This window comes from Megascapheus bottae, chromosome 30, assembly GCF_031878675.1.
Source record: "Megascapheus bottae isolate mThoBot1 chromosome 30, mThoBot2.hap1, whole genome shotgun sequence".
In the NCBI taxonomy this organism is placed as follows: Eukaryota; Metazoa; Chordata; class Mammalia; order Rodentia; family Geomyidae; genus Megascapheus; species Megascapheus bottae.
The window spans coordinates 11287997-11313051 of NC_143538.1; the positions used below are offsets into that span (position 1 = coordinate 11287997).

Below are 25055 nucleotides of genomic sequence, written 5' to 3' on the forward strand. Positions count from 1 at the left end.
TTTTTTTGCATCTTCTGGTAGGATCCGGACTTCCTGTTCCTGTGTGGGTCCCGCAGTGGGGAATGGCAGATTTGGGGACCTCCTGAGGACTCTGGTTGCTGGAGCACCAATGTATCAATCCATAACAAACCTGTGCTGGAGGCTCAGACTTGCTATTCTGCACTCTTGGGAGGCAGAAGCAGGGAGGACTGCCATTTGAGGCTGGCCCAGCTCTACCACTCCAAATGGCAAGGCCTCCTTTTGACAGACAAAGCCGGGCATGGCAGCACGCACCCACCGTGGGCACCTCAGGCTTCCTTGTCTTCTTTTTTGATGAAAAGGAGGGGTGAGCTCAAGGCCTTGCCGTTTCGGCCTTGCTTTGTCTCCTTTTTTCGGCTTTATCACCAAAGGCACGCTTGCACTCCTCATTTTGTTGCTATAAAGAGTCTCACAGACTTTTCTGTCCGGGCTGGCTTCGAGCCATGATCCTCAGATCTCCCCGCGAAGCTGGGATTATAGACGTGAGCCACCAACACCCCAGAAGCCTCACAGTTCACCAATCAGGAAGTTCTGCCTTCTCCTTATTTCCTTCACTCCTTCACTCAACAAACACCCTGGAATGAGCTGGGGTGTGTCCCCCACAGTCCCCTGCCTGAGTCATGTCATTGTCACCTGGGCTGGGGTGGGGGGGCTTGGTTCCTGAGGCTTCTATGAAGCCAGCCTGGTTGTAAGTTAAGGACCTGGAGTTGGCTGCTATGGCTGGGGTCCCCCCGCAGTCCCCCCACACAGGGGGGGCAGGGACACGCAGTTACCTCTGAGCTGTGCGAAGCAGGAAGCACTGCTGCCGGGCTCCAGGGGGTGTCCCAGCACCCCGTTGCTGGGCTTGGGGTGCTCACACTCTCGGTCGGGGAGCATGGCCCGTTCGCTCTCCAGGGCGGGGTCCGCGTGGGGGGGCAGTGCCTGGGGAAACCCGAACATGGGCAGGGAAGAGAAGAAGAGCAGGGCCCCGCAGAGCAGGAAGCCACCCCACCAGGCTCCGATCCAGCGCGGGTCCTCGGGGGTGATGTCCAGGTTACCTGCCAAGGACAAGGGTGGGCTTAGTGGGGGGGGATGCAGGGTGGAGGGGTTCACTACGCTCAGGGGTGTGGGAGACTAGCCCTGCTGCCACCCCAGCTCCCCGTGCAGACGCCCCCATCTCCACCCCCCACCCCAGCCCCCTCTGTCTTCAGTCAGGTCCTCTGCTTCCAGGCAGGCACACGACTCAGATCTTGTTGTGGCCTGGCTTAAAATCCTGCTCTCTTCTCTCTGTGGGACTCTGGGCCCAGCCCGTGCCTCGGTTTACCCATCTGCGCAACTGCGATGACGACAGTCACCTGCTTTTCTGTCTGCCCTTGGTCTCACACCGTGATCCCACTGATCTCAGTTTCCCTGGTAACTGGAATGACAAGTGTGAACCACTTGTTTTTGGAGACGGGGTCTCCCCAGCTTTCTCCCTCCTCTCCCTCTACCGGGGCCGGGGCGGTGCTGGAGGTTCAGAATCGTGTGGCTAAGCCACGGCACCCTGGGCATTCCTGCTTAGGGTCCTCTAGCTTGGACAGCTCTGCTTTATGTAGACGGAGGAAAAGGATACAAGGGAGGCTCTCCATAAAATAAAATGGAGCATCCCTTCCTCCAAATACATCCCAGGATGAGGGAGAAGCAATGGAGGGAGAGCGGTGCTCTTCTGCCCTCTGCTGGCCAGGGGCTGCAATGGCACCGCTCGCTGGAGGGCCAGGAGCCGGAACCCTCGGGGCTCATTAGAGGCCCTCAGGAGTGGCTGCCAGCTGGTGAGGGACGGATGCTGCCAGCCAGAGGCCTAGACAGACATGAAGCCAGAACGAGCCGCGGGGCCGAGCCGGGGTGAGAAGCCAATGGAATAGAAGAACCACTCTATGCCTCGGCCTCCACAGTCCACTGAGAGGACAGTGGCACAGATTCTACTGCCCGGGCTGGCTTTGAACCACGACCCTCAGACCTCAGCTTCGTGAGTCGCTGGGATGGCAGGCGTGAACCACCGGGCCCAGCTCCATGGTTCTTTCCAGCTCAAGAGATTCCGGTCCCTCACAGGCTTGGGTTCAGGCACCGTGACGGATACGCTCAGGGCAAACTTCACCACCTGGCCACTCGGCTTCCCTCTCAAGCAGGCCCCAGCCCTTCCCCAGGGCCTTTTGCCTGCCCGGTCCCTCTTGTTATCTCTCTGCTGGCGTCTTTACTGCTGCTGCCCAAGCTGGATTTTCCATTCATTGGCGCAAGCTGGCTTGGATTGCTTCCTGGGGGTGGTTCTTTCCAACCCTGTGCTCCAGGCCTGCCGTCCTCACTACAGGAAGTGGAGACTTCAGGGGGCGTGGCCCAGCAGAGGAAGTTAGGCCATTGCGGGGCATGACCTCAAGGAGGATATTGGTCCCTCCCTTCTCTCTCCATTTCCCAGCTGCCATGAGGCACACTGCCAGGCTGCACCTTAAGCCGCCTGCCACGAGCACTGCTTTACCACGGGCCAAATGACCAGGTCCGACGACCATGGATTGGAACCTCTGAACCCACTGAGCCAAGTAAACCTGCCCTGTTGTGAAGTGGACAGCTGAGGTTTAATTGTCACAGTCGTGGAAGGCTTAGCAGGTGGTCTGAAGACTCCTTTACCAGAACGGAGGGGTTGACAGGGGTCGTTTCACTTACTTGTGTCTATGAAGACGGCATCCACATAGATTTTGGTACAGAAAGAGCCCAGAATAAACCCGCAGGCTGGTCCAAACACCAACATCGTGAACAGGATTCCTGAAAGGTGAGAGGAGGTCAGGGGTATTTTACATCCATCAGTGGCGAGGTGTGAGAATTGCGAATGGCCTCACATCGGTTGGGGAGGGCAGTGGGGCTTCTCCCCTCCATTTTGGAACCCCACAAACACATTACGCCAGAATTTTGTAGGATCTGGGTAGATTTTTTTTTTTTCTGAAGCCAGCTGTGCATCACGGTAGCTCAGCGAAGCCTCCAGGGGTCACTTTCCCTAAACACCTCCTCCAATCTCAGAGAAACCCAATAGAACCCCTAAACCACTGAGGCAGGCCGGACGTACACACACACAGAGAGACAGACAAATGAACAGGACCAAAGGAAAAGAAAAAAACCATGAAGAAAAGCAACCTCTTGTCTCTATTTCTGGGAGTTCATTTCCATAGATATTATTTTATGAGATTAGAGGCAAATAGAAGGAAGAGTCCTGGGGCCTGAACTCAGGGCCTGAGCACTGTCCTTGGGTTTCCTCAAGGCTAGAGCTCTACCACTTGAGCCACAGCACCACTTCTGGCTTTTTCTGTGTATGTGGTATGGAAGAATCGAACCCCAGTGTATTTGTGCATGCGATGCCAGTACTCTACCACTAGGCCAAACTTTTTTAATCTCAGAAAGATCCGGGGACATCGACAGAGTTGAACAGCCTGGAAGCCACTGTCCCCTGGGGGCCAGCGAGGCCCACCTCCATCTCCTAGAAAATGACGCCTGAGTTTGCTTTCCCGGCTCTACCCTGTCCAGCTGCCATCTTTGTATGACCTGCTTTGAAATGTGCCCAGCACAGAACTCTGCTTCCCAACTACAGGCCAGGGAGGCCTTCTCCTTCTGCGGGCCTTCTCCTTCTGTGCTGCCCCCTGCTGTGCCTGGAGGAGGACAGCCTGGGACAGGACAGACAGCCAGAGGCACACACATCACTTGCCGTCCAGGGAGGCATGGCTCAAGTGGTTGAGCACCAGCCCTGATGGAAAAAAGTCAAGGAAGAGCAGCATGAGGCCCTGAGACCAAGCCAATTTGTAAATGTAAAGCAGTCAATAAAATAACCAAGTAAACCAGGGACTGGTGGCTCACACCTCTCGTCCTAGCTACTCAGGAGGGTGAGATGAACCCGAGGATGGAGGTTCAGAGCCAGGAACAGTCCATGAGACTCGCATCTCCAATTCAACACCAAGTGGTAGAGAACTAGCCTTGAATGACAGAGCTCAGGGACAGCTCCCAGGCCCTGAGTTCAAGCCCCAGGACTGGCACAGAAAATAAGCAATCTATAAAAATAAATAAGAGGGCTGGGAGTTTGGCCTAGCGGTAGAGGGCTTGCCTAGCATGCACGAAGGCTGGGGTTCGATTACTCGGTACCACATATATAGAAAAAAGCCGGAAGTGGTGCTGAGGCTCAAGTGGTAGGGTGCTAGCCTTGAGAAAGTCCAAGGACAGTGCTCAGGCCCTGAGCTCAAGCCCAGGACTGGCAAAAAATATATATATATATAAAGAAAATATAAAGAAATTCACACAGCGTCTTGGGCCTCCACCACTAGAGGGCAGCACAAGCCTAGAAATGCCTCATCTCTCATCTCCCAGGAAAAGTGCACCATATCCAGGCCCAGCTCATTGACCCCAGTGGCAAAAATCCAAGTCTCCCGTGCACCCAGCCTGCATCTCTACAGTCCTGGGGGACCCCCCCCGGGACCCCTTCCCCTCTTCAGGCCTTCTCAGTGAGGGCTGCTTCCTGCCCCAGCCTTAGACTGCATCCACTTAACGAGCCATACCTCCTCTAGGTCTGGATTACAGTGTGGCCCCCCGTGCCAGGCTTTGTAAGTTGAGAGTTGGCCTCATTAACTTTTCTCCTGGGACTGGCTTGGACCGCTGGCGCTCCCCATCCTGGTTCCCTGGAGTAGTGGGGGGACCAGGAATGCAGACACATCCTGATGCTGGATGTTCAAGGGCCCTGGGGCACAGCCCTGGCAGAGCCCAGCTTGCCAGGTTCCCAGCAGCTGTGCCCTTTGGGTCTCGAAAAGTCACCCCCTAGTGAGGTCATCACCAACTGTTCCCCGGAATGCCGCCCAAAATAGCCGAGACATCTGGCTGCTACGGAAAAGCTCCGGGCCTTTGGAATTAGAGCAGTGTCACGTGATCCTCATCGGGCCCACGTTGGCAGAGGGAGGGAGAAAGGGATGGGGCCAATGACTTCACCCTCCTGGAACGGGGTATGGGACATCTCTCATCTCCCTGGGCTGGAAAATGAAGTTTCACAACTCTAAAGAGCCTCCTTGACTCCATGTAGGCTGAAGCTCCTGCCCTTGCCACCTGCTCCCTCCTCCCTGCACTTGGCTCCCAGCTTCTTCAGCCTATTTAAAGGCAACAGGTGTTTGGGCCAAAAGCTGTCTTGGAGGGTGGCATGTCTGCCTGTCTCTGTGCCTTCGTTCTGTCCACGACCCCTCCCTGGAAATGCGCCTCTGTTTCAAGCCCCAAGTCACTGTCGCATCCTATCCTGTTGGTTTTGTGTTTGTTTTTGGTCAATCAGGAGGTTTGAACTCAGGGCCTGGGCGCTGTCCCTGGTCTTGGTGGCTCAAGGCTAGCTCTCTACCACAGCTCCAAGCCAGCGCAGGCAGGAAAGCCTGTGCGACTCCAGTGAACCACCTGCGCTGGCTTTGAACTGTGCTTCTCAGAGCTCAGCTGAGTCACCAGTGTCCAGCTTCTCCTGGCTGTTTGTGATGTGGACAAAGAAGTCAACACAGTAATTCCAGACAATACCGGCCAGGATGGAACGACAGGACGGGCACGCGCGGCGGCGTTCCCACTGGCAGGAGAGCAGCGGAAGTCTTGACCAGTGACTGTCGGAACAGCCCAGAGGATTCTGGAGACTGAGTCACAATGGTCGAGGACAGCGTAGAAAGACGAAGGTCAGGGAGGGAGGCAGCTACCAGCTCCACAGCTGGGCACACAAGCAGTCAGGATTCTAACCAGCGCACGACGAGAGGCCGCCCAACCCAGCTGGCAGGGACAGGGCCTAGAGGCCAGCTGTGGCCACAGAGGAAAAACGATGGCAGAGGCCAGGGTGGATCAGCGATGAGGGCAGGATAAGGAGAGGGGGCTGCTGATGATACTGTGGCTGGCCCCCGTCCCTGAGTGTCCAGGGAGGCATTGAAGTGTCACCACACAAAGCTCAGGGGATTCCCAGAGGCACCAGGCCACACCTGTGTGCAGGGGACACTCCTTGAAGCTGGCTGGTCACTATCCAATCCCCATCGGGTTTGGGGTGGGGGTGATGGCTTTGGGGACCTCGTTCTATGCTGGAGGAAATTCCACCCACATTCCCTGTTTCCTGCGTAGACATGCCAGTGTCACTGTGCTGGCACTAAGCGACTAAGTGGCCACTTCATCATTTTCTTCCCCCCTCCCTGAGTAGGCCTGAAAAAACAAAACCGAAATCTCCGAACATTTCCTCCCGGATATCTTCCTGAATGGCTTCAGTGTCCGTCATCTATTGGAAATTGGTGCGGCTGCTAATATCTAGGTTGTCAGGCCCCCTAACAGCCTGTGGATTTGTCATGGGCTATTAACCAGCTAACTCCTCATTAAGTGTTGGTAAAGATCAATTTGGCTGGGGGTGGGGGGTGCAGATCTGGCCTCTTCTTGTTTGGGAAATGGAAGGAACCAGATGTCAGCTCATGCCTCCTGCAGCTAAACTAGGGCCTGGGGTGCCCCAGCTGATCGGCTCAGAGGAGCGTGCAGGGGGGTGGAGAGCCGGTCATTGCCTCGTCTCACCTGCCCTCTTCTCAAATGCACACTGCTGACTGGCCCAAGAACAGTTCCAGGAGACAAGAGCATACCATCGTTTCTCCTGGGTGAAGGGACTTGAATAATGTCGCAGTCTGGGACTGGGAGCAAAGCCATGGAGGGAGGAGAAGAGGCCCAGAGATAAGAAGGCCAAGGTGGGAGGTGATGCGGCCACCGCCAGCATCTCCTGGGTGTGCCAGGAGAGGAGAACCTGAACTTGATGGCCTGTCCCTGGTGAGTGGAGTGGAGATGCCCACTGAAGGAGCTGGGGCAGGCAGAGGAACGTGTGTTCCCCACGTCTCTGTACCTTGCTGCACGGGCTTCCTTTGGAAACAAGAATGTGTCCCAGTGCAGGGCCTTCCACAGAGCTAGGAGGCTCACAGGGACCAGCAGGCCTGGCACAGGGACTCATATTTGTCATCCTAGCTGTTCAGGAGATCAGAATCAGGAGGCTCAGGGTTTGAGGACAGCCTGGGAAGGAATGCAAGACTCTATACCAGTCCCAACAGCTGCACGCAGCAGTGAATATTTGCCACATTAGCTACAGAAATAGGCGAAATACAGTCCTGGTGATCCTGGTGCCACTCAGAAAATAACAAGGAAGTCACAAAGGGCTGGAGGCATGGTTCAAGTGGTGGAGTGCCTAACCAGCGGCTGCCGAGCCCTAATTTCAATCCCTCATCCCCAATGCCAACGAGCAAAGACAAGCAACCCTAGAGACAGATCGCTCTGTTGCCTCCCAGGCGTAAGCCCAACTGTGTGAGAACTCCAGTCCTCGCCAATTCCTTAAGCTGCCCTCCGCTTCTGTCTGCCACCAGCCACATTTCTCCCTTCTGAAATTAATTTTAGGCTCACCAGGCAAGATTCTCTGAGTAGGCTTTTGTGCCTGGCACTTTTTTTTTTTTTTTGACACTGTGTGAATGTAATATGGTAACAGTAAAGAGAAGAATCAAAGTGTACTGGGAACCAGCAGATGGGGGGGGACGGGGGGGGAGGGCAGGGAAGGTGGACAGGGCATAGGAGACTCAGAGCCCAGCAAGGCTCAGCAGTCCCACCTCCTGTCTCCTCTCTCAGGAAGGTGAACCTGGCTCCTTGGTTATTTGAAACTGGAAAGCTGGCATGGCGTCAGCTGTGTCCTTCCTCTCAGAGCTCCCTGGAGCTGGCCAGAGGCCAACTGCATGTTCTCAGCCAGGGAGAGGAGGGAGCCATCACTCCAGGCCTCTCAGATCATGAGGCCTGGCAAGGCCTTTCTCATGATAACACACTTTGCTCTGGACATATGGACCTGAACTGGCATGTTTGATACTTTAAGGGATCTGGAGTATGTATGTAATATATGAATATCCCTTGGGGCCATATAACAGTGGCTTTTTAACCAGCCACAGTCTGGACGAAGGAAAAAGCAAAGAGTACCATCTTCCACGACTGTCTATAACGCCCCCCTCCACGATGTTTTTCTTTAATTATGAGTAGTATTTTGGTGTCGGTCCTGGGGCTTGAAGGCAGAGCCTAGGTGCTCCCTGAACTAGGCCACGGCTCTATCTCTACCACTTGAGCCACGACTCTGCGTCTGCCCTTTCTCTTTTCTTTTCTTCTGGTGCTCAACTGGAGGTAAGAGTCTCACAGAATTTCCTATCCAGGCTGGCTTTGAACCGCCATCCTTGAGTCTCAGTGTCCTGAGTAGTTAGGGTGACAGGTCTACAAGGCAACGGTGCCTGATGGGTTTTATTTTATTTATTGGACTAAACAGATGCGATTCTTCGGCAGATTCTAACGTTCTGTGTACTGTAATAGTACCAAGTGTCTCCTGGGCTCCATCTTAACCCCACACTTGACCTTGGCGACCCTGGGGTGGGAGAGGCCGGCATCCGGTGGTAAACAGCCAGCACAGCCTGGTTTCTGTCACTCCTCCTGTCCCCGCCCTGCCCTTCCATCTCAGCCGACCAGCTGGACAGACTTCAAGCCTCACAGTACTGTCCCCTCTTCTTCCTGGTCCCGGGTCTGTCACAAGCCATAACCTCTGAGGCTCCCATTTGCAGCTGCTCCCCTAGCCCAGTAATTACACCCAGAGTCTTCTGCCAAAACCCAGAGCCTCCCCACCACCCGAGAGCTTCCAAGCGTCTATCCATTACACGCGCAAGAAAATCTGAAAGCCCACAGCGTTTATCCCCAACCACCCCCCTCTTTCCGGCTTCATCTCCGGAGCAAGCCTGCCCCTTCCCTACACCCACACTTTAGACCAGGGGCCAGAGAGCAGCACAGCTCTTTCTTCACCTGGCCACTGTGGAGGCAGTCCTCACATTTACTGTAGGATTCTTGGGAGTCCTGGGAGCCCAAAGTCTTCATTCATACATATGCGTGCGCGCGCGTGCGCACACACACACACACACCTGCCGTGCACCTGCACACAGAACAGTCCCTACATTTGCAAAACTACAGAACAGTTTGATCAGGGCACGGCATGATCTTCTCACCTAGAAACAGGCCACTGGGGACCCACAATGCAAATGACACAGACAATGACAGGTGAAAGGGGGGGCACAGGCTTAGTATCACCATCAACTACAACCTCTGAACGGCCAGAGCTGGCTACACACACACACACACACACACACACACACACACACACACACACACACACACACACAATGAACCCTGAAAGCCCCGGTTGCCCAGGGCCTTCCAGGTTGCCCCAGGCTTCTGAGAGCTCCCGCGCTGCCAAGGCAAAGGAGTTGCCACCTGGGATACAAGCCCGCAGGCTCCCTCTGGCTGTGAAGTTGAGGCCATGGCCTCTGCCCCAGAGTGGGCCAGGTCCTGGGCTCGATGGATCTCAGATCAACTCCCCCGACTCCCCCATCGCCTCCAGGGAACTGTGAAATTCCAGAGCTAGAGCCAGCAAAATTGGGGGAGAGTGGCCCTCCCAGCCCTCGGAAAGTTCAGGACCCAGGGGTCTCATTAGCAGAACAATTGTGCTGCGTCTCAGCCCCTTATTTGAGAAGCCGGGAAGTCTTCTAGCCGGCTGGATGGTTTCCCTCCACTAAAGCCCCGTTCCTGCTGAGCACAGAAAAGCTTCTAAAAGGTTAACCTAATTAACACTCTGTCTTTCCCTCATTCCTTTCAGATTCATTCTCTCACTGCTATTATTTCTCCACTGAGTCATCTCTCTTTAAAAGCTCCTTCTGGTGTTTAGCTTATTTAATTTTTCCCCCCTGCTCAGGTCTCCCATCTGTAGCTACCCATTGTCTTTTCTTTTCCCAGCCCCTGGCTTTCCTCAGAGTTTGGGGGGGGCCCTCTGGCACTAAATACAACCCTAGAGGAACCCCAGAATTCAGGCCCGAGTGCGAACACTTCTTGTAAAACAGTGGACATTCGCCAGCCCCCCCCCCCCGCCACCCGCCCTCCCTCCTGGGCCTCACGTTTGTGGTCAGATCTGTGGGCGTGCAGTTTCATGTCATTATTTTACTTCAAAGTCACTGTGATGACTGAGTCAACAAGGTTTCTGGTTTGCCTAGGATCCCTGCAGGTGCCAGGAGTGTGGACTGGGCGCCACTGTCCCTTCTCCCAGGGGGTTGGAAGTGACCAAGGTCAAGTGGCTGCCCCCTCCCTCCCACAGCCTCCATTTTCATCACCTGTCTTTTTTTTTTTTTTTTTTTTTTTTTTGCAAGGGCATGGGGCTTGTACTGAGGGCCTCGGGGTTCAAGACCCACACTTGTCCCTTTAGCTTTTCTTGCTCAAGGCTGGCACTCTACTGCTTGAACTACACCTCCAGGCATTTGGTGGGAGTAATGAGAGGTAAGAGTCTCAGGCTGGCTTTGATCCTCAGTTGTCAGCCTCCTGAGCAACTGAGATTAGAGGTACCAGCACTCGACCTGTCTATACATCTTAAGAAGAAATGATCTCAAAAGACGGCCATGTGAAATATCTCGTGGTCACCACGGGCGTTCAGGACAAAGCTCATGTCCGGTGATCAGGGTTCCATTATAGCACTCATGCTCTCGCACCTTCTGTGGCTGGAATGCTGGTGCTGGGGTAGGGTGGGAGAGTAGCTTCTGATCACTGTGTCTCCGATACCAAATGCCAACCTGTAGCCTCAACCACAAACTCCTTCAAAACTGAGAAGTTGGGGCTGGGAGTTTGGCCTAGTGGTAGAGTGCTTGCCTAGCATGCACAAAGACCCAGGTTCGATTCCTTAGAACCACATACACAGAAAAAAGCTAGAAATGCTGCTGTGGCTCAAGTGGTAGTAGCGCTAGCCTTGAGAAATCCCAAGGACAGTGCTCAGGCCCGGAGCTCAAGAGCAGGACTGGCAAACAACAACAACAACAACAAAAAAAAAACCCCAGAAATTATCTGCTTTGGTAACTTCCGGGGGGGGGGGAACTGTGCGTTTTTTGGTATATGTCTAAGAAAAAAAATCAAATCATCCAATCATAAATCTCAAATCCACAGATGGGTTAAGAAAAAAAAAAAGAGCTACCTCTTTCTAATGTGTAGCTTTTTGAAAACCAACTAAACCCTGTGGGGCGATTTGGGAAATGAAATACACAAGAATCAACAGGATTCAATTATTCAAAAGCAAAACTGAGCTGTGCAGGCTGGGTGTGGGGTGGGGGGGTAGAGAGAATTCTGTTCCAGATGAATACGCCTAATTCCTTGGGGATTCTTATTACAGCTGGTTACAGAGAGAAAACATAGCTGAGAACGTTTTCTTAGCTTCCTAACAGACTCGAGTAGACCTGACGGGGGCTACTTTGAGGTCACGAATTTGTGGCCTTTTTGAGATGGTCACAAGCTTTACCGGGGCCCAGTCCCCATGCCCCCATCTTTCACCTTTCCACACAGGAACGAGTTCTAGGAAAATGAATGAAGGCTGGCAGATGAAGCTGGCCTCAGCTACAAAGGGGTCCCAGGTCCCAGAGGCCTTTTACCTTATCTTTGCACAAAATCCTATGAAACAATTCAGTGGCTCTGTGTCTACCTATATGACGTTGCTTTTGGGGGAGGCCCGGGAGGAAGAAGGAAACATAATAGCCGGTTTCTTATTTTTCTTACTCTCCACTTACCCTTCCGAATTCTCTATAGGGAGCATGTAATCTTTTACGAGAAAATATATAACCAAAATGTTGCAAAAGCAAGGGAACTCACAGGTCTGAACCCAAGCAACGCTTTTCTTTTCCTGCTGAAGACTTGAGCCACTCGCTGCTTTTTGGTCTCAAGGATTTTCCTGACCAGGCTGGCTTCCCAACTCGGTCCTCAGATCTCAGGCTCCTGAGAACCTGGAAATTACAGGCGTGTGCTACTACTGCCTGTCAGCTGGAGGGTTTTCACAACGACACCTACCCAAGCCGGCTTTGGTTCAACACAAATTTCTCAAATCTCCAGAGCAGCCAGGCACTGGTGACTCATGCCTGTCATCCCAGCTACTCAGGAGGCTGAGAGCTGAGGATCGCGGTTCAAAGCCAGCCCAGGCATGGAAGTCCATGAGACTCTTGAACGAATCATCAGAAAACTGGAAGTAGGACTGTGGCTCAAGTGGCAGAGTGAGCGGGTTGAGCTGAAGAGCTCAGGGACAGTGCCTAGTCCCAGAGTTCAAGCCCCATGACCGACAAAACAACAAGATCATCTCCAGAGCTAACGGCCATGGCTAGGCCTGGCTGGCAAGAGGATGGGAACATCCCAAATCCTCTTCCCACGTCACCAGGGACAAATTTCCACCATCCGTTTGTTTCCTTTCCTTCCCGGCACAGAATGCAGCCCTTTCCCAACACCAGCCTCTTCCTAAGGAAAAAAATGTTCCGGTGATTTCAGCACAACTTCCCCAGAAGAGACTCCATTCACACCCCTCTCCTCCACGAAATCACTTTGCAACCGATGTGGCCAATGAATTAAAAGTATTTACGTAAGTGGATGCCCCGGGTGTATGGGGGGGGGGGGTAAAGGGGATGGGAGAGTTTTCTAATGACATGCCAGCTGTGGGGTTGGATCATGGTTAGGCTCTTCTGGGAGTTGGCGTGTGCATGTGTGTGCATGCATGCTACACAGACACACACACACAAACACTTCTAAAAGACCCTTGGGGCCTTCAAATTGTTACCAGAGACAAACGAACAAGCAAAAGGTAAAAACACTCTCATTTCCAGACCTGCAGAAACCCCTGGGAATACGTTTCCCTCATTCTCCAACTTGCGTAGAGAAGTCTGGAAAAGACGCTGCCGACATAACCTCTGAGAATCCAGAAGCGGCCATACCCTTGCTCGAATAAGAACAGATGGTACTTCTCTTAGAAAAAGAGGTCCATATATGCGGGGAGGGGGGTAACACTGGCTCAGAGCATCAGAAATAGTCTACAGCACTGAGCTATTTACATAGCTTGGCTCTGGTAGGACCGATCACAGAGCACCCTTGGCTCAACCAGACATCTTTACGAGGTAATTAGCAGTTCATAAAAGATCTGTTAAGCAACTCAGAAAGCTCTGTGGCTCTCCTTGAGCTCCCCAGAGCCCTAGGGAAATATTAACTCTCACCATGATGGATCAGAGAGCTTCCGCCAGGTAGACAGCGAGACTCAAGACACACAGGGAGATTTATTTACAAGATGTCTGGCCTGAGTCATCCCAGCTGGACACCACTGGGCCCAGGAGGCAGCTGCAGGTGTGGTCAAAGCAAGGAAGGGACTGAGGCTTTCTCCCCAGCCTCCTTTTCGTCACATGTGGCATGGGCTGGCTTGCCTTGCAGAATATATGTCCCAAGTTAGAAAGTCAGACTAAGTGCCTCTGGCTCAGCCCCTACCATGGCATCCAAACCACTGATGGTTCCCCAAGTATGCCAAGAGCTGTGGTGTTGGTGTTATCTAAGAAGACTTCAAGTGAACAGGCCAACTTTGCCTCTGACCCTATATCCTGTGTAACACTAAAAAATGACGCTGACAACAGAAAAGACATGTGCTTCGTAAGAAAAAGCCAAAAGAAAAATGCCTTGGACCAAGCTGTTACAAAAGAAGACAGCCGCTCCAAGTAGTTAAATGGCATCCAGTGAGAACTACTCAAGGGTGTGACCTTAGGATGATGGGAGGATCCACAGACTCATGGATGGATGGGAGGAGAGATGATGGATCGATGGATGGATAAGCACCAGAGGGCAAGAGACTTGGGGCTGGGGGGAGGGGGAAACCATCATGAACATAGTTGATGGATGAATTCATAAACAAGAGATCAGATTTGTTTAGCTTTATAGCTTTTCCCACAGGTGCTTGGCAGGAAGGTGGAGATAAGGCACCTCAGGGAATCCTGGGCCTTCCAGAGAGACACATCTTGCGTGTCTCCACCCATGCCATTTAACCCTTGACTGGAAGGAAGGTATGGCTTGTTTTACTCCCAAACACAGACACCCCTACAGTTGTCGATGTTTCTGAAACATAAACAACTCTAAATAACCAATCTCCTTGGCTAAAAACTTGATCTGTAAAACCCAGGCCTTTCTCCGTAGCACTCGAATATTATCAACATTAATTTTTGTTTATTTCCTTTCTCCCCAAATGGGCTCATGGCGCCCTGAATTTGTGGCTTATGCCTATAATCCTTGCTCCTCAGGAGGCTGAGATCTGAAGATCTCGACTCTCGACATCTTGAGCAAGGAAGTCATCTCCAAAGAACCACCAGAACACCAGAAGTGGGGTGTGGTTCAAGGGGTAGAGCGCCAGCCTTGTGCAAGAGAGAGCTCAGGGACAGCGCCCAAGCCCTGAGTTCTAATTCCATGACTGACAAAAAAGGAGAGAAAAAAAAAGGAAAGGAAAGGGCTTACAGGGATTTGTTGCCAGTGGAGCCGCCCAGCCGGCTGGCATAGCCTCCAGGTCAGATCCTGCTCCTCAGCTTCTTCCCACAAGCCATGCTGCTGGACTCCCAGAATGCTTGGGGGTTGGTGTTTACTGCTCCCCCCACCATGGACAGCTCGGTCCCCATCAGTGACCTCACATCCTGTGGCCTAGCACACCACACACCCTGTAATTCAAGGTCATTTGAGCTTTGGAGGCCCAAATGGGTCTTTTGTAGCCACCCATGGGAGGGCAGGACCACAGGCTGGCAGAACTCTCTAAACGTGAGGCTGGAACACGGCTGCAGCCTGGGGAGAATCAGAGCGTGGGGTTCTTGATGGCTGTGCTTTTAAACAGGAGCTTGGAAAGAAGGTGTCCACGCAGGCCACGCCGCGTCTCCAGCCCTCCGAAAGCACACCGGCTGTGTTTGCTTTTGTTTTTGTTATTTTTCCAGTTTATATATTCTTTTTCCTTCTCATGACCCTTTCGCTCCACATCAATGCCCAGGTATTTGGCTCAGAGTGGACTGCACGTAGAGGGCCAGCAGGTGGTCAGCAGCCCGCTTCACCCAGTGAGCTATGGAGACCCAGGTGGGAGACCCACCTGGCTTCTGCTTTTCCTGAAAGATGGAGATTTTCTTTGCCCTTTCCCCTCCCCGCAGACCACCTGGCTTGCAATGGAGCTTCAGCCTGGCTGAGGACAAAGGCTGACCAGGCCAGGGAGACCGGCCCGTGCCTGGCAGAAGCTACTGCACACCTGGCATTTCATGATGTCCCCATCACCATTAGGCGAGCAGCATTCTCGCACCACTGGTCAAGGAGGGAAACCAAGGCTCGGAGAGGCTCAATGCCTTGTCCCACGTCCAGAGCTGCATGGGGCGTGAGCCCGCCCCTGTGCCCACGCTCTGTTGCCCCCCCACCCCAAACCTCCGTGTATCCTCCTGACTGCACCATTTCCCCACAGATCCACATCTCAGATGAGTTTAAAACCAAGTAATGAAGTTTGATGGTGAATGACATTTTCTGTATCACTGGAAAATGACCTTTTGCCATGTTGTGAATTGTTTCTGTCCTGGGTTGACAAGTCAGATCCTACCCCGGGTGGTGGCGGGGGCTTGTTGAAATGGCTATGTCGACACCCAACTGAGACAGAGAGACAGGCAGGCAGGCAGACAGATGGTCATGAATGGATGGGAGGTAGATAGATAGGTTGGTATGGATGGACGGACAGACAAATGAGCAGACAGACAGATAAGGGACAGACAGACAGAATCCAAGCACAGAATTTAATACCCCACTGGGCAGCCAATGTTGCCTGACTTTAGACTTTACCATTCAAAGCCCCTCACGCCTTGCATGCAGCCTTCCTTTCTCTTCTTCCAACATACCCAAGATCCTGCCTCTGCCACCACCCAGAGAGCAGAGTTTCTTCCTCAGGATTCCTTGGCGACATACTGCCAGAACTTCCAGCTATTTCTGGAAGGGCCTAGGACCCAGAGTCTCCAGTTCCAGGCTTGTGGAAGCTCTGGTGGGGAAACTGAACTTGTGTGCTCAGTAGATGACATGCTCTCAGAAGCGTCTTAGGCTGTTTTACCTTCTGTGGCCCACGAGCCCGTCTCCAGCTCCCTAGGACAGGGGGTGGGGAGTGGGGGCAGGGATGCAAAAAACGAAAACCTCAGGTCCAAGGAAGGCCGAGTCCTGTGTTGATATCACTAAACTGACCTCTGAGAGTGAGCCCCTCCTATCTCCAAGACTCGTAACTAAGAAGGCTCAGAGGACGGCACTTGTAAGGGGCCACATGGACAAACATTGGCAGAAAGCACTCAAGCCACACGTGGCATCTGGCTGCAGAGCCATCCCCTGAAATGGTGGAGAGACTCCGAGTCAGCTTCCAGATCTGCCCGTACGTTCCAGGCTCCTCGGTTAGCAGAGGTTTACTGGGCAGCTGTTGAACTGGGGAAAAGCTGCCAGCCAGCTGGGTTCCAGTAAACACCGGAAGTTCCCAGAACTCTGCAAGTTCCCAGAACTCTGCTTGCATATTAAGAACTATGCTCGGGTCCAGGAGCATGGCTGGGAGCAAAGAGGGCTGCAGGCAACTGGCCACTGTCCCCTGTATGTGTGGGGGAGACACATAAGAGAGAGATGAGGCCACACGTCACCAGGCAGGCACTGACCAGTCCCACGGATGTCAGCCACACATATAAACAGTCGGGGCAAGCGACAAAGAGTCACGGCTGGCAGGGTTGGGAGAAAAGCTGTCAGGTACGTTGGCATTTGACAGGAGTCAAAAGTAAGTGAGGAAGCCGGGCGCTGGCGCTCATGCCTGTCATCCTAGCTACTCAAAGCCAGCCCTGGCAGGAAAAGTCCGTGAGACTCTCATCTCCAAAGAACCACCAGAAAACCGCAAGTGGTGCTATGGCTCAAAGTGGTAGAGCGCTAGCCTTGAACAAAATTGTTCAGGGACAGTGCTTGGGCTCTGAGTTCAAACCCCACAACCAACAACCACCGCAACCAACAACAACCAAAAAAAAAGGAAGACAACGTCCTGGATGTCAGAAGCTGAATGGAAATGGGGTCTGGGATAGGAGGGGGAGGGCGGCAAGCCAGTGGTGATGCAGGGCGTGGAAAGCCACCCTGAAGAATGTTCAGTCACTTCTTGGGGACAGAAGAGAGGCTCATGCAGCTCTGAGAGGTTTGGACGCGTGGAGATGGGCGCACGGCGGGAACAAGCGGGTTATGCCCTCTTCAGTGGGAAGAGAGACAGAGAGCACGGAGGGGGGGTCTTCCGGTGGGGGTGGGTACACCTCTAATCACTTCACATCCTTCCAGGAGACCCACACTCGTCCAGGGCCACAGCACAGGCAGCCCCGCTCACTCTTGTAACGCACACCACAGACAACCACACCCAATCCCAAGCTGACTCCATCTGATCCAGGTGATGGGTGCAGACTGCTCAAGGTGGCCAGGCGAGGCAGAATTACAGGTATCAGGGGACCCATTCGAGTCCCCCCCCACTCCCGCAGTGGTTGAGCCATCCACCCGCTGGTCTGGTGGCAAAGTCTGCATTGATCTTTTCCAGTGGACCTGTTACTGACTTATTTATTCCAACAGGGTAAAGGCTGTGCCAGGACTCCTATCTGCCTCACTAGCACGCCTTACTGATGGGTAGGCTGGGAGAAATGAGTTCAGCACAGTGCCCAGAGCCAGAATCATCACCGAACCCCAGAGGCCCTGAGAAGTGGAGCTGTGTGGAAACCTGGAGACCCTCTGTCTTCCTTCTGAGAGTTCAATGTCAGAGTTATTCCTCTAGAAAATCTGCTAGAGCAAAGGTTCACAGCCTTCCCCATCGGAGGCCCCAAGGATGGGGCCAGAACAGCCCTTGACCTTGAACTATGATGATAATGACAGGGCCCACAGAGGGAGCAGAAAAAGGACCTGTCAGCGTGTACACGTGTCACTTCAGTACAAGTGGAGTCGGTCAGAAGGAATGTAGTTTCCATTCTCCCCACAAACGACTCTGTCTGTGGTACGGCACAGAGTCATTTTACACATCAGAAATCCGTAAAAATCCCTTCCAACAGCGTCTCTAGAGGTAGACACGCTGTTGTGCTTGGCAGGCAAGCAGGGGTCTGCCATGCATTCCCGTCCAGGCCTGGTGCTGTCCAAAGCTGATTGGCTCTAGGAAGAGATGGATGTTCAGTTGCAATTTTACATTGCTGTACGAGATATTAAAAAAAAAAGTGATGAGTTGTGCCTCCTGCCTATGAGTCGCATGTGCCAAACTCACTGAAAAAATATTCACTAAACAACCCATTCCTATACACACATCCATGAAACCCTTATGTGAAACCCTTACACACCAACCCCTACGTGAAGTTTTACCCCTTTATCCATGGTTTTCATGCCACTATGGACTCTCCAAACTCCATGAAAACAAGTCTGAGTTACCTGAATCATATACTACCACTAGCTCAGAAAAATGATCACAGGCAAAGGGGTTTGAAAATGAAAAATGTTCAAAAATCAATCTTTTCAAGTTCTTTGCTGGTGCTGTTCAGCTAGATATTTTATCAGTAATAACCCGCCCCCTCCACTCCACAAAAAAACAAACCCAAACCCCATGACCAACAAGTATGACGATTCTGATTTTATACACTGGAGTTTACGAAGAATAAGTTGCCCCGTGACAGAGATTTCAGGAGGTTTGGCTGGAGCTCTGTGTCAACCCAAGAGCAAATGCTTGCTGCAGCCTTGGATGCTTCCAGAACTAGGGCATTGAAAAAAAATTTAAAAAGATAAATGTTTGGATGTTAGGGAACAAGTACCAGCTTTGAGCTGAGTGTCATCTTAGGGGCAGGACAAAAGGGCTCCCCAGAATGCTCGAGGGGTGGCATCTGGTTCACTTCTCCCCACCACTCCCAGCATTTCTTTCCTGTCAAGCTTGGATCAAAAGCTTCTCTCAAAATCACAGTGGAGAGCCTGTTGGTACCAGAAGACGGTGACATTTAATCCACTGAGCTAATATCTTTGGCTTCCTGTGTTCGGCTTGTCAACAAAATAACCAATAATTCCTCCGTTTACTCAACAGATGCTCAATTATCTACAATAAGCACATCCCATTTGTGGATTTGTTGTATGTGCAATTTTGGTTTGAGTATGGTACAAAAAATTAATTAAAAAAAAAACAAGACATGCAAAATACCCTGGTTTGGAATTTCCACGTGCTTATTGTTCAGCACAGTAAATATGGAGAAGTTTCGAGTCCATCCTGCGTGGATTTAAACTACTGTGTGGCCTGTGGTCTCCTGGCATTTTACCTGGTGAAAATCTGCCTCCCCAGGAGAAAGGGAAAAAGTGTATGTGCTTTCCTGAAAAGCTGAGATTGCCTGTGTGTGTGTGTGTGTGTGTGTGTGTGACGCATGTGTGCCAGTCCTGGGCTTGAACTCAGCGTCTGGGTTCTGTCCCTGAGGTCTTCTGCTCATGTCTAGTGCTCTACCACTTGAGCCACAGTTCTAATGACTTTTTTTTTTTTTTTTGATAATTTGAGATCAGAGTCTCACAGACTTTCCTGCTGGGCTGGCTTTGAACCATGGTCCTGGGACCTGAGCCTTCTGTGGAGCTAGGATGACAGGCGTGAGCCATGGGTTCTGGCTCTGGAATTTGTTGAAAGTCAATGAGTCTTTAGTGGACATTGGGTGGCTTTGTGGAGAAAAAAAAAAAAAAAGCCCCGTGACCTGGGCCTTGAACTCGATGGGCCCTCTGCATGTGTGAGGCTCCCTCAGTGGTGGTTTTCCAGATGTGCACGCCCCCCCCCCCACTGTGCTCTACTGCACAGAGCAAAATCACTGCAGCATCTGAATCCTCATCCCCTCCACTAGGAAGGTTTATCACCATCACCACCCTCATGTATTCATCGTCACCTCTGCCGCCTCACAAGCTAACCCTGCTCAGAGCTGCTAATACACAGAAGGGAGTATCATAAGCACTGAGAGACAGGTTCTGTCCAAACACCATGGCGGGGGGGGGGGAGGACTCAACTGTTCTTGGATGTTGGTATCTCAGGGAAGCTCTGGTAGTGACCCCTCCAGGACACCAGGCATGGCTGGGCGTGACATGTGTGACCTTCCCGTGTCTTTACCCTGACCACACACTTGGGGCCTGGAGGCTCAGGGTTTGGGGCTCAACTGCCAATAACTGGTTTTGGTGCAGGCTGGGGCCCGGTGGTGCCACGATCCAGGTGCCATTAACCCAGCCGCATCCACAGTTTTCACGGCATAGGCGTCCTCTGCATGCTATGAGGAAAAAAAGTCTCCTTAATTAACTACGCTTATTTAATTGGAAGAGATATGCAGTTGGGAAAATTTAATTCAAACACCACAAAATATTCAATTAAGATGGAATCCCCTGTCTACTCCAGGTCCTTAAAGAGAGTGGGGGATGCGGGGAAAGGATTCATACCGATTTCTGAGAACAGCCTTCCCATGAAACCTTACATCTGCCACGTATGCACAAGGAAGCCCAAGTGAGTGGTGGGCAAAGGCTGAAATTGGGAGTGGGGGGGGGGAGAAAAAGTTCTCAGAATGCCACACCGGAACTAGGAGACGGAAGGGAGAAAATGGGATCCAGTTACCCATCTCAATTAATACCAAACTTTCTGGGCTGCGAAAGCCCGCTGCACGACCGCGACGCCCCTTACCGCAGACGGGCTGAACAAGAAGCAACCTCCGAAAATCTTTCCAAAGCCAGCCCCACTCCACTGGGGTAGAGAGCCTCGAGTGGGCTCGGGAGGAGGATGAGGGGACCTTGTGGCTGAGGTTCTAGACTTCCTCGTGGCCCCCACACAGAGGATCCTATAACTGTGCTGGGGAAAGAGGGTGCTGTACAGACGGGTGTGGAGAGAGGGGCACTGAAGGCCTGTCCTCCCATCTCTGCCCGCCACATGGCTTGGCACAGGGGAAGAAGGCAGGGAGGCCCAGCTGGCGGGAGAGGTTCATCTGGAGATCCTTCACAGAACCGACATGATCAACCCTTCTGAGTTGGTACAAAAAAAAAGAAGAAAAGAGCAAACGCATGTTCACACTGGCTCACTCCTGAGATCTGAGGATCGAGGTTCAAAGCCAACCTGGGCAGAAAACTCCAGGGGATGCTTAGCACCAATTAACTAGCAAAGAGCTGGAAGTGAATGGATAGTTCAAGTGATAAAACACCAGCCCTGAGTGAAAAAGCCTAGCAGGAGCGCAAGGCCCTGAGCTGGCACCCCGTGCCAGTGTGCGAGGGCTCGTATGTACTGCGTGTGTACGTGTGTACGAGCACATCCACAGAACAGAGGATCAGGCCCCTCTGGGCAGCCTTTGCCTTGATAAACAACCTCCCGGCCATCCTTGATGGATGAAGAGCCATCCACGTTAAGGATTGCAGGGCCGGGAGGATGGACGGGTGCTGGCATCAGATTCCTCCCTCGGCCGCCCGCTCATCTAGAGGACCATCCACTGGGAAGGAGTGGCTGGAACTCAGGCCGTGAGCCAGGGAGCTACAGGAAGGCAACCCAGATAAAGTGGATCACATACGTAGGAGACACAGGCACAGGCAGACAGACAGACAGACAAGCCTGGCTCCAGGGGAAATGAAAAGCGATTGTGTGCTGTCCCTCAACTAGCAGGGAGGCAGACATAACACAATACCCAGGTTGCCAAGGTAACACTGGCTGAGTGCGAGATGGATGTGCATGGGCACGTGCACGTGCATACACACACACACGCATGCACGCACACGCACGCACACACACACGCACACACACTATCTTCTGTGGGAGACAGGAGGGTCAGATTTCCATAATAGCTCCTTTAGGAAGGGTGCTGGTGGCTGTTGCTTTAATAAAGGGCTTTAAACACGCAAGGAAAATATTTCATTACCATCAACAACTCCTTAACATTCACACTGTGTGTGGTATTGACTACTGGGTCTTGTTTTTCTTTTAAAGAGCTAAGCCATCACCTCTTCGTTCGGGTCCAATCCAGCCTCCTCCCCTCTTCCCACAGCACACAAACTCTGTAACCCTCCCAGATGCCTTGCCCAGACTTGGTTTTATAATCTGGTGGTAAGCAATGGTGGTGAGTACCAGGTCACACGTCAGCCAGGCCCAGCCATAATGGACGCTGGTCGGATTGCAGTCCAAAGCTGGCCTAGGACAAACAGGAGTGACCTTATCTGAAAAGTAGCCAAAAAAAAAAAAAAAACCCAAAGGACTGGGGACGTGTCTCAAATGGCAGAGTGCCTGCCTAGCAGACAGGCGGGCCTGGGGGCCTCTTCTGGGATGTGAACAGTACGGATACTTAACTTCAAGTGCTTTCCTAGTAAAGTATCACATTCAGCCAACGCCTCCCCCAAACTGCTCTATGATATTCTGCCTTCCACGTATAAAGTACTCTGGATAAAGTTACTTCCGTCCTGAGTGACGGTTTAGTCACAGCTTTGAACTGTTACCACGAGAATGCTCTTACCTAAATATGTCTCCTGGAGCCCACGCGCTTTTCCCTAGAGTATTTCCAGAACTGTTGGTTTCTCCGAGAAGGTAGCTGCTAAAGTTGATTTCACCAAATTTCTCTCCCAGCAGCACTGTATAAACACCCTACAACACTCTACATTTTATTTATTTTTTTGCTGGTTTGTCCTGAAGCTTGAATGCTAGCCTGGACGCTGTCCCTGAGCTCCTTGTGCTCAAGGCTAGCATTCTGTCACCTGAGCTACAGCAGACGAGAGCCTCCCGGACTTTCCTGCCAGGCTGGCTTTGAACTGTGATCCTCAAGTCTCAGCCTCCTGAGTAGCCGGTATGACAGGTGTGAACTGGCGGTGTCTGGCCACACCCTACATTTCCAGCCAACACTCTTGCCTGATGTCGGAGTCCAAGGCTTGACCTGCAATCTGGGAGAAACTTCTCGGTTTCTCTGCTCTATTCTGTATCCAGTTATACAAGGCTATCTGTTGGTTTGTTTGTTTTCTTCACTGACTTGCAGCATTCTTTAAACCTTCTGGATGTTTATCCATGAGTGGTCATGAGTAGCAGATACACATTCAGCTAGTATGAGTCCTGCTGTCTTTTAATTTGGTTTGTGGTACCTTGTTTTCAAGGCGTTCTAAATCATAATCTCATCAGGGCAGCCCGCAGAATCTGTTTTTTTGCCCTCCAGAAGATCAAGTGCTTTTCAGCTTTTCCGATGGCGGAAAAGCTCTGTGAGCAGAATGAAGATGGAACTTGTCTTCCATCCCCTGGCTTGCGCATGGGGGTGGGGAATGATGATGGGATGGCGGGGGGACACTTTTCACGGGCACACCATTTTCCCCCTGGGTGACGGTGGCATTTTGGTGGCTAGGACAGAGACAGCCTCAGGGCGGTTCAGGAATCTTCAGTCCTACATCAGCAGCTCGTGCCACCATCACTCCCGGGCATTCTGAAAACCCCTAGGGCTGTGTTCTTCGTTCACAAAATTATGTCCCTTGTTTGGGGGCATTTATTCCTCAAGTCTAGAATTGATCTTATGCAGGCAGGTCAAGTTGGGGAAGAATTATTATCTTTATGACTCTGAGCCATCTAGCCCAGGGCTGTTGGCAGAGAGTCTGTGCTTTGTTTCCAAGCCTTAGTTGTACAGTATGTATTCCACAAAAATGCTTACTTGCCAGCCTTTTCTCCTTAGCTACTGTAGCAGTTTTGGTTGCTACTGCAAAGAATCTTTTTTTCTTTTAGTCTTTTTTTTAAATCTCTGTTTACTTTTGCTACGTCTCCACAGCAATGCCGCCGACTTTTGTACAGGTGTCTCTTACCTATTAAACTTGAAGTTTGTGTACTTGCCTTCAGAACTGGGATTTGAACTCAGGCTCTCACACTTGCTAGGCTGGTACCCTGTCACCTGAACCATGCCTCTTGCCCTCAACCTGACATCTTATTAATTAAAGGACTGTCACTTTGACATCCACAATTTCATCATCTATAACATGGACAGCTTTGTTTATTTTTAAATCCCACGCCTCCCCCTCCCCCATTTTTCCTGTCTTTTTCAATGCTTAATGCCTCTGGCCTGACAGTGATAAAAAGAAGAGAGTGTGATTCTTGCATCACCACCACCACCACCACAATCACTATCACCATCCACCCCCACCACCTCCTCCTCCTCCTCCTCCTTCTCCCCCCTCATTACCATAGCTCACAACTACATTATTAGCCAGTATTTGGGCAGAGGGTGGCACTCCTTTTTGGTAGACTTAAAAAATTGTAATAACAACGTTTTCTTCTTTAATTTCAAAATGGCCCTTTATCCAGCATTTCCACTGTACAAAACCACAAGACCTCCCTGGACTCCTGACCTCCGGCCGCCCAGGAGGCTGGAGGGAGGTGGACCGGTGTCCACCGACGCCCATCCAAAGGATGGATGCAATCCGTGTCCACTCCCTCCTCTCCCACGAGGTGAATCCAAACCTCACCAAGTCTCTCACCAGAACGCACTGGCCCTGGGATTTGAACCCAGGTCCAAAGACCCAATGGAAGGCTCCGGAGGCCGGGATGCACAGGCCTCACGGAGCCCGTGGTGCCATCTCCTTCCTGTGATTTATTTTTGTCTTTCCAGCCACTCTAAATTAGTGGTTGGGGTTGCAAACCACCCACTCTGGAGTGGGCTGTGAGTAATGTAATTAAGCACAGGAAACGGTGCACTGTTGTGAGTCTGAGCTCACGAGGAAGGTCGGGGAGTGTTCCGGAAGGGGGTTTTTCCTATGTGCACATCAAGAGATGTGCACCACCTGGAGTCCCTTCTGAGAGCCGAGTCCACGCGGGCCGGGAGGCTGGGCCCTGCTCCCTGGAGGCTGGGGAGCAGGCAGCGTTCAGGTATGGAGAGACTGGATGGGAAATGGTTCCCCCAAGAGAGAACACAATTCCCAGAAGTGAGGGTGAGCAGGAGGGGAACTCAGGCTGTGGGCCCCAACCAACAGGATTATTTAACTCTCCGAATGTTCTATCACGCATTATCTCATTTGATTCGTGAAATGTCCCCCTGGGAGGGACTATCCTGGTTTTATGGATGAGTGGATGGAGACTCCAAAGAAGAAATGAACTTAAGACGTTCCTGAACCCCGTACAGCTCTTACACATCCACCCTCCACCACTATCAGTCACCTGATTTGGC

At 52.0% G+C, this 25055-nt stretch overlaps 1 protein-coding gene across 6 annotated transcripts in view; it reads right to left on the reverse strand.

Annotated features, from left to right (window-relative positions):
- The window catches only part of Slco3a1 (solute carrier organic anion transporter family member 3A1), a 76412-nt gene that overhangs the window by 20058 nt on the left and 31299 nt on the right, over nt 1-25055 (reverse strand). For all 6 annotated transcript variants that reach the window (XR_016533206.1, XR_016533207.1, XM_090321735.1 and 3 more), the window contains exons 3-4: nt 2692-2790; nt 792-1055 (exon numbers count right to left, since the gene is read on the reverse strand). Coding sequence is in view for 4 of the 6 variants with exons in the window: in XM_090321735.1 (XP_090177861.1) it covers nt 792-1055; nt 2692-2790 (363 nt within the window). In the remaining 2 variants the exon portion in view is untranslated. The remainder of the gene's footprint in view (nt 1-791; nt 1056-2691; nt 2791-25055) is intronic.